General features: G+C 42.6%; 1 protein-coding gene across 1 annotated transcript in view; it reads right to left on the reverse strand.

The window, feature by feature from the left end:
* Positions 1-9,557, reverse strand: part of FAM13A (family with sequence similarity 13 member A) — a 132,291-nt gene extending 122,734 nt beyond the window's left edge. The window contains exons 1-3 of the mRNA XM_059817530.1: positions 9,509-9,557; positions 6,657-6,846; positions 3,591-3,800 (exon numbers count right to left, since the gene is read on the reverse strand). Coding sequence (XP_059673513.1) covers positions 3,591-3,800; positions 6,657-6,846; positions 9,509-9,535 — 427 coding nt within the window. The 5' untranslated portion in view covers positions 9,536-9,557. The remainder of the gene's footprint in view (positions 1-3,590; positions 3,801-6,656; positions 6,847-9,508) is intronic.
* Between the last annotated feature and the right edge of the window lie 408 nt (positions 9,558-9,965).

Below are 9,965 nucleotides of genomic sequence, written 5' to 3' on the forward strand. Positions count from 1 at the left end.
CAACCTTTATTTTTTGTTCTGCTTGTTCATATAACTCAAACAGCTGCTGGCTAAGCATTCCCTAAACTGACCTGTTGATCCAGAAGGGAGCTGCTCCTTCCCTTCCACCACCTCCCATCCCTCTCCCTGAAACTAGCAGGGCTGTTCACAGACACCAGACAAAACCTTGCCAGATATGGTAGGCTGTGAGCAGGAGGAGGTATGAGAGATAGAACTCGCATCTAGCTGCTGCCCACTGAAAAATATAAATTCCCTAGGATGGAGCAATGTCAAGAAGCCAGAGTGATCAAATAGCATTCAACTTAATTAGACTGAGCACCAAAGGAAGACAGGAGCCCACATTTCACTGCACCCCCGCTGGAGGAGGGAATGCAACAACAACGACAAAAACGAAATTCACATAAGGGAGAAGTTTTCTGTATGCTAAAAAGTAAAAGTACAACAGCAACCTGTTTTACCGAAAGCAAGTGACCTGTGAAAGGGGATAAAAGCTGTGCATACAGTTCCTAGTATGCACAAATGTCTTAAGAGTCAGTGATCATGATATAAAAGATAAGGAATGAAAAGCCAGAAGGAATAAACGAGCTCAAGCAGGGATTGCTGTATGGGAGCTACTGATTTCTTCCAGCTGAGGTTTCTGAAAGAAACTTTCACCGCTCTGTAAGCATGGCCTATTTTGCACAGGCAGGCACAGCTCTGCTCTGCAGTGAAGCCTCAGCCACAAAAGAGATTGTGATGGACGTTTTTTACCCCAGGACTCCCTGCAAGGAGCAGCCTTCATATTTGTCAGGCACTCTGAGGAGACGGGCCAACACAAAGATCACTATCATTATGACCCTGGCCTGCACTTGCTACACACATCTCCAATCAACACCATTTACAGAGGGAGCCCTTCTTGGCTCCCACTGCCGCTGCCCTTCTCCAAGGGCAGAGAGAACATCACGACACACCAGTCGGCCTTTATGATACACTATGTGATGTTTTCTGGAACTGAATAGTCTTGGCATTATGCTGAATATTTATATAAACAGCAATGCATCAGGATTTGGGGGCAGCGTGCAGAGCTCCGTTTCACACAACATTGCACAGGCTGCAGACAGCATGCCAAACCAGCTGTGCGGACTTCCTGAACTACCACTGGGTCAAATTCTCCCTTTTTCATAAAAGGGCAGATTATTTAGTCTTTGGATCGCTAACAAAGACTATACTCGAAATTAAAAAGGGTTACAGCTACAGGTAAAATTTTTTATTTCAGTCCAGCTATGTTTAACTACAGGAATCACTCCTTAACAATTTTTATAAGAAGTAAAGTAATAGTGTGTTATTCTCAGGCCAAGATCTCAGCTGTTTTGAAAAAACACTGATACCAATCCCTGAAAATATTCCAAAGGAACTCTAACGTAATCACAAAAACACCAATTCCCATGCAAAGCTTCAACAGGAGGGAATACAAAGGTTGTAACAGAGTTTGTAATTGCCTTCACTGTAGACATGCAGCGAAGTGGTTCCAGATTCAAAGTTACTTTTTAATAACCTGTTGAAACAGTTTGACCTACTTTCTTCATAGTTTACAAAAAGAACATCCATGCACGCACCCTCGTGGTACCATTTTGCAACAAATACCCTTGTACATACTTTGATAAGTGAATAGGTAACTCCTCCAATCCTGCATAGCTGGTTGATCATTTAACTGTAAACAAAGGCCCATCTACCACTTAAGGTAACCTGAACCCGATGAAAGTCATCAGTGCCTTTCATAGAGAATCATTTATGCTGGATTTTCTAGGGCATGAAAAAAACCTCAGCTTTCCTCAAACTTTAGAAAAACCTTCCCCTTGCCATAACAGCCAATATGGCATTTTTCAAATAAGATTTTTTTTTTCCCTAATCAAAATTATAATGGGACTATAACTGGAGGTTATTGTGCAACACAGGCAAATTTAGCTATGAAGACACATCACAGTTGGACTGACTTATGCAAAACTGGATTCATAATTTACAACAGTAACTGTTTTTGAAACTCTTAAGAAAGCTTGGTGGGTACATCTTCTAAGTAAGGATATCTGTCTCATTTCCACAGAAAGTACTGGGGGGCTTTTGCATTTCCTGTGGGAAGCAGGAATGAATGAAACTTTCCACAAACAGCACTGTTCACAAAGTACATCAGTAGTTCCTGGTGCAATACATCGGTATGACCTTTGTGGGGACAGGGATGTAGAACAGTGAAAGTGCAACTTAAAACAAAATTTCCACTTAAATGGTGATTTATGAGAAAGAACATAATTAAATACAGCTCATGAGTCAGACCTGGTGAAATCTAAAAGACCCAAAAGAAAGCACAGCTATGACCAGAAAAAAGGGACTTTCTAAAACAATGGCACCTTCCTACACAACACTTCCAGAACCCTATCCTTGGGCCCCAGACAATTTTACTAAACGAGGAAGGTATTTTACACAGCCCACATAGAACTTGATTACAGCTGCAATGCCTGCACTCAAGGGAAGGCACAGAGCTCTTCTCCAATGTACCCTCAACAATTTATACAGCCCCAAACAAAGAAAGAAAAGACAGGGTCGTGTTCTCTCTCCTCCAGGAAATGGCTAAACTTGCTCTCCACAGCAGGCAAGAAAAGCGGAAGGGAGACCTCAGGACAAAAGTGTGAGAACTTTGCACCATCTTCCACTAGGGCTGCATGTCAGGGTGCATATTCCTCCTCTGCATCATGCATCACATTTGCCTGCTTTACTGTAAAGAGCACATCTCTAGTAACATTTACCCACTCACTTTGCAGCTTCTTAGGAAGACAGCACGAAGAGGCATTGACCATCTGCAGCAAGAGAAAAGAACTGCCACTGACCCACACAGTCAAGGAACGGGGCCAACCACCACCTATTTTGTCTGACACAGGTGAATTAGACTGAGAAATCATTTGACAGACAGTTGGGCAAGTTTCAACTTTCTAAAGCAGAAGCAATGCTGTTTCTTATGGTTGATCCACCACTTGAAGGGGGAAAAAAAAGAGAAAGAAAAAAGTCTTCTAGGTTGTGTGCTGTGATGGGGAATAAAAGAGTCTGCTGTTACTTGCAAACTGGCTCATTTCTTGATGGGCAATCACATTACTTAGTAAGAAGTAGAAACTTAGACAACGTATGCTTTGGGCCCAATGGATATTCAATTTGTTTAGCAGATGAAGTTGTTAGAACTTTTCAGAGTCTGTTAGAATGAAATTGCCAGAAATCACCCTAGCAAAACAGAAGCAAATCTGTGTCCTAAAGAGACTGCAGCTATTGTCTACAAGATTGCTCAAAGAAACCAGCTGATCATTTCAGTTTATATTCAGCAGATATAACTGGATTAGAAAAATCATAAATAGTCCAGGCTTTACTGAACACATAAGAAAATTTTCTGTCTCTTGTAACAAAATCGCACATCTGTGAGCACTCTGGGAGCAGGTGAGAGCTAAAGTCAAAGGAAATGCAGAACAAAGTAGGTAAACTAAGAAACTGAGAATATTGGTTACGCTCACTGCAAAACCAATTATCCAGAAAGAAAGTGCATTGAAGGATACAGATTTTTACCTCTCACTTACCCTGGTAAAGCTGAATGAACCTGGGATGTAAGGCAGAGGTGATAACCCCATCTGGCAACTCTCTCAAAAATAATTTCAACAGACTGGCTGCTGAGTACACATCACCGTCTTTAACAAGTTCCACCTCTTCTCCACGCTCGTATTGCAGACGCAACTGTTCTACCATTTTCATGCTGCCATTTACCCTGAAGAGGCCTTCCTGCTTCATACCTGTAATTATATATTGCATATGAGATTGATCTGACCTAAGACACCCCAGTGATATGATGAAACAGATATTCCAGTGTGAATAATACACTTGTAGTAATAGAAAGAAGGGCAGTTAATACAACGCAGTTTAAAAAAAATATATTATTTTCCCCCAGAAACCCCCTCTAGTCAACTAATTGGATTATGATAATTGACAAATACTAGTGACCAGATCTTGAGGCCTGAGATACTCTTTGAGAGTCCACAAGACTCAGTGGCATTGCTGTAACCTCACACCATGCAGAAATCAATTGAGACAGCTGCATTTTGCATTGGTATATTTCAACAGAAAAGGATCCAGATTCTACAAAACAGTTCTATTGTTTCACTTTTGCAAGTAGCCTGTTACTGTAAGCGGGACTCTGCCAAATTCACACATGTGACTACTTCCAGATTCACATTATAGGGCAACAGCTTCTTACCTGTGACCATCACAAAACAAAACCATCTGAATACGTGCTGAATGCAGCAGTAACTTCATAATGAGCACTGCAACTTTACGATAGCAGAAAATCTCAGTGAGCAAATGTGTATGTATTTTGGACAGCATGAAGCCCGAAGTATTTCACAATGAAAAAGAAAAGGTATCGATCACTTCAGGCCAGACACCCCATACCTAGTGAAGGAGATGCAGAAAGAAGGAGGTTTCCATGGAGGAAGCCAGATGAATCATACTGTATCAAACACCGCTTTCTAGGCATATGCTGAGATTCAAAACCTTCAGTAAAGTGCCTAAAACTGAACTCAGTACATTAATTTTTCTCTACAACACTTTCACCACAAAAATTCTGCCTTTTCTAAATCTGTGTCTGTAGACCTGCTTATTCTTCTTCAGAAGCATAACACTGAAAGGATCAAAATATATATGGTTTTCATCAGTTCAGAGTAGACATCACGAAACAGCAGTCTGACAGAACACTTCCAGTCCAAGAAATCAATACTGACGCAGCAGAGTTTGTAGAGAGAAATAATCTCTTTTATTGGACCCAAAGACAAACTGATCTAGTAAGGGCAAAAAAATGGACAGGCACTGCAGCATTTTACTTGACTAATATAAGATACTGCTTACAGATCTTGTATTCCTGTATTCACAACAAAACGTATTCTTATGAGGCATGCTGTACTGCCATCTTGGGGGCAGCAGGAAACACCACATCTCAATAATTTTCATTTCTGCAGCACTAAGTAAGCAAAGAACACAGTCCCCATGCAGAAAAAAAACTTTCTTTCCTCTTCCTCAGTCATTTATGGAAATAAAGAGAGGCTAGAACATGCTGGTAACAGTAATTGGATACTACTAAATTCAGCATAGGAAAACTTCGCTTCACCTATACATTTGAAAATAGGCAGCTTAATGCAAACTTAGTTCAAGAATGTAGCTGCCCAACTGTCAGCTCAGCTTTTTCAAATGGATAGTAAGTTTCTCATGAGCTAGAAGAGAGACCCTGAAATGGTCTGGCTTTAAAAAGCCCTACAATGTCTATTACAACATCTTTGCAGAATAGGAGTTGTAAGACAATACTGAACAAACAGCGACCATGATTCACAGAACACTCTGCTTCCAAATACTTTGAATTCATACCTGGGCCTCTGTTAAAAGTATCTTCACAGTTAACTTCACCATTAATTCACAAAAGAAAACCTTAGGCAAGCACAGGACACCCATTTTAAGACCTTGCCATGTAAGAGGGCATCTTTGAGATCTTGCTTGCACTTTTGAGAAAGAGAATGGATTATATCTTTATTGGGGCTGGATAATCACCTTGGCATTCAGAAGCCTAGCTAATCTTATTGCAGAGTAGAGAACTTGGCTTGTTTAGTTCATATTTGGGACACAGTTGTGTGGGATTCAGATCTTCCTATGGAACAGAGCACAGCCCACAACTTGCAGTCAAGCTTCTGGTTTTCATTAAACCCTAAATGATGCAAAAACTTTTTCCATCCTTGCTCTTCCAGTGTTCTAGCAGACCACTTTAAGGCAAGTTGAAGTAGATCAAGCAAGATGCTGCTGTGTAAAGGCAGGATCGTGTTTTAAATTTGCACTGTACCTTAATCCAAGCTAACTTTCAAGCCATGTTTGCACCTATCAGCTTCTAAGGGTCTATCAAGATACAGACATGGAATCTAAGGCTCTGTAATTGGATTATCATTACTGAGTAGCTGAGAGAAAAACCTTAGGGTAAAACCAGATGCAGCTTCTTACAAGATGAAATTACCTCCACAAAATCTTTTCCATTGCTAAACAACTACCACAGAATACATCTGTGCACCAGTGGTGCTCTAGATTTCTACAAAGAGATGTATTTCAACAACAGAACTAAAGTCTCATCAAATGAATGCAAAGAGAAGCTAAGAATTGGACACCTACTTCCTTGAGGGGATTAATGATAACTAGAATCTATCTGAAAGCCTGTAAGAACATGTATTCTTATTCAGTAATGTTCTTTGATGGGGTGGGTGTGTACACATAAATACCCTATATAGATACTTCTTCTCACTGTCAGAAAGTGTTAGAAACAAATGTTTTGCAACTAGAAAGTGACACAAACCTTCACAAATGAAATATATTCCATTTATAAACTGAACAGCTTGTTTATGAGAGTGTGCTACTTCATAACACTGTAGTTTACCTATTAAAAAGTAAGCTCAGTATCAAGGCAGAAAAAAAATAGAAGCAAACCACATACAATAATATTCTTTGCCTGTGGTTAGTGCCACAACCTTATTTAGCCCCTGTACCACAAAAAAGACAGATGACTCCCTTTGAAGAGTCTTACAGAAAGAGTGCTACTAAGTAAAAGTAGCACCTAAGCTTACCATGCTGGGTGAGGTATTCGACTACATTCCACACAACTATTGGGATGCCATCCTTGCTCAGTCCCTGCTGCTGGAGCTCCAGAAGACTCACACCAAACACCTTTGGACAGGTTGTATCCCTCTGCTTGTTCAGTGGAAGCGCGGCTATCTTTTTCATATCCTCCTTCAATCTCACAGCCGACTTGCTTTGCTTAAAGAAGCAGAGGAAAAAAAAGTGCATTAGTCACATTTGCTGCAGAAGGTTGCATAGCACATCCATCAAAACTGTCTTCTATGCTTCAGAATAAGGTTTTGGTCTTACTTCCTTTTAATCCACAGGAAAATCTCTGTGAAGTAGGAAAATAAAAATGAACAGAGAAAAAACTAGAAGAGTAACTAACAGGAAAAGAGTGTAAGTAGTCTGTAGTTAAGGGAGAAAGACACACTTGTGTGCAAGCTTGTTAGCAGAGTTAACAAGTAATTGCGAATCGCAGGAGACTGCTGTTGTAACTCATGCAGTTCACATGGGTTACAACAGTGACTGGACAAACATGAAAAATCCCAATACACCACCATTAATTCTGGTTGTCTCCAGGATGCCTGTCAGAGTCTGGGAGAGTACTCTGGGGAAGGTTCACTACACCCTTCTTCCAGATGCTGTTCCCTACGGATTCATTTTGGCCACTGTCAGGTGAGAGGGATCCTTATGAAAGATTTTATGTTATGCTTAGTATTTGCTAAGTCTGAAATTTAATTACCGAGGTTTTAAGGTTAGAAAGGGACTATGTAATCTAATCACGCATAATAAGGGGGGAGGAAAAACCACTACATGATAAATCCTTAACTGCATACACCCCATACGTTCTGGAGGCTCAACATTCTCACAAATTTTGAGTTGCAGTGACAGAGAAAACATGAGAGCCAATAAAACCCAAGGGAATAACATAATATAGGATTAATTTAAATTTCTGCCTATTATTATTGATCCTATAAATCAGCATACGGTGTTGCATGTTTGGAAAGACAGCTCAAGGCAGAGCAGCAGCATCACCCACCCCAGTTGTGATTTCCATACACACCCAAGCATTATTTCACTAATACGAACAAGCACAGTGCAACTCAGCAAACCTCACTCAAAAAAAAAAAAAAAAGTAAGTTTTTCTATTAATGAATTTTCTCATGTTTCTGACATCACTCTGCAGGAACCAGGGGCCACTGCCACCATGGATTTCAAGCTATTTGTTTAAGAAGTCCACCGCTAGTGTGATGCTTAAAAATGAACTTATTCTTCCTGTGATTTATTAACAAACAGGTAGTAGAAACAGTACACATAGAGAATATTGTACAGTAACACAAAGAAGTGCTCAGACTCTTGCCTAGGTCTTGGCGCTTGACTGCATTAAGACAGATTTTAGCAAGGCATATATCTTTTATTTTAAACACACCCTTGAAATCTCTTCATTTGCGAGACAATACTTTTACTGCAGTCTGTAAGCAACATGAACATCTACATCGGTGCTGCTATTAAGCATGACTGTCCTTCTTTCAGATATAAAATCATCTGGCAGTTCATTTCACTCACTTTGCTGTGTTTTTTCCATTAAACACAGCAATTTGGAGCACATGTGTGTTCTATAGTCCCAGGTCCTATGCAACATTTATCTGATCTTCACGAAAGATGTTGCTTGTATAAATGTCATAAATATGTTTTATTATTTGTGAAACAGAATTGCAATATATACATAAAACCAACGTTATTGTAACCACCTTATAAATATTTATGATAAACAATACATGCATCAGTGCTTGAACTAAAATTTGACTGACTTATTAAAATACCCCATCTCTTTTAAAAAGAGATGTTCCCATTCAGGATTAAATGAATAATATATTATTTTTACTCCAGGCAGACACATGCCAAGGCAAAAATCATGTAGCCTGGGTTAAATTCAGAAGACAGCAAAAATCCTTTGAGCAGTTTCTGAGCAGCTGTGATGCTCAGGGAGCTTTTCCAATTAAGGCCTCCAGTTAGCCTCACAATCTTGCTCAGTTACAGGTTTCCAGCCTGTTTCCATTTCAGCATTCAAACACCTGAGTCAGAGAGCTGGATTTACTTGGGGAAACTCAGGATTTAAATTTGCAAGAGGACCGAGAGACATTTCCCATGTCCGCAGGAACAGAAGAGCTAACTTTTGAGCTTGTTTCAGGATCTGGAGAGGATGAGCTAACTAGGAACAAAAAGTTACACGTAGTTATCCAAAATACACATCTAACCAAAAATCAAAATGAAATCACCCCCTCGAAACAGCTCCGAAACAAAGAGTTAAACGTTATATGAGCTTATAGATGGAAGATCTGATTTTACACAGGGGAAATTTATCCAAATATTAACGCAACTGTTACTGATCACCAAGACTGGAAAAAGCAACTTAATCATCTCTGCACGATACTGCCGCCCAGACAACATGACTGGAGTTGAGAAAAGCTATTTCTGTGCCACAGGAACACACTTTTTCAGCTCATCCATCAACCTTAACACAGAGAACGACGCAGCGCAGTTGCTCGCTGGTTTAAAAAATGGGGGGGAAAAAAAAAAAAACCAACCCCACCTGGATCGCCTTTATGAATCTTCACCTTTCCCAAAGGAGTGGCAGCTGCCGAGAGGGGAGACGGAAAGCGCTCGGGACGAGGAGAAGGCACCGGGCCCAGGCCGGCCTCTCTCCCCCCCCGCCCCACAAGGGACCCCGGCGGAAGGCGAGGGGGAGGCGGCAGCCGGCCGCGCCCCGCTCCCCACGGCCCGGCCGCGCTCCGCAGCCGCTCCCCCGGCAGCGCCGCCCCCGGCCTCCCGCCCCGGCCGCCCAGCCCTTACTCACGCGTATGGCCAGCGCCCCGGCCCCCATGCCGGCCGGCGGCTGCCCCGGCTCCTGCAGCCCACCCTGCGCGCCCGCCTTCGCTGGGCCCGGCGGCCCCTCAAGGCGGGAGGCCCGGCCCCAGGGTGCCGCCCGCCCTGCCGGCCCGCCCCCGCGGGGGGAGCGGGGCCTGCCCCCTGCCCCTCCCGCGGGAGCCGCCGGGAGGGCGCGGCGAGGAGGGCTCTCCCTCACGAAGGCTCTGCGGGTCATGGCGGCTGCCCCGGGCGACCCCCCCGCCATCACCGCGACCCCCGGCCGGCAGCTGCCGCTGGGTGCTGAGGGGGAAGAGGAGACGCTCTGCCTGCGTCAGAGTCTGGGCGCGATCAGAACCGGGCCGCCGCTGAAAATGCCACCACAAAACCTGCTTTCGGCCAAGTCACATTAGCGGGGCTGTGGTGAAAACCGTGAGCGTCTCTTGCCC

Source organism: Gavia stellata, chromosome 5, assembly GCF_030936135.1.
Source record: "Gavia stellata isolate bGavSte3 chromosome 5, bGavSte3.hap2, whole genome shotgun sequence".
Classification (NCBI taxonomy): Eukaryota; Metazoa; Chordata; class Aves; order Gaviiformes; family Gaviidae; genus Gavia; species Gavia stellata.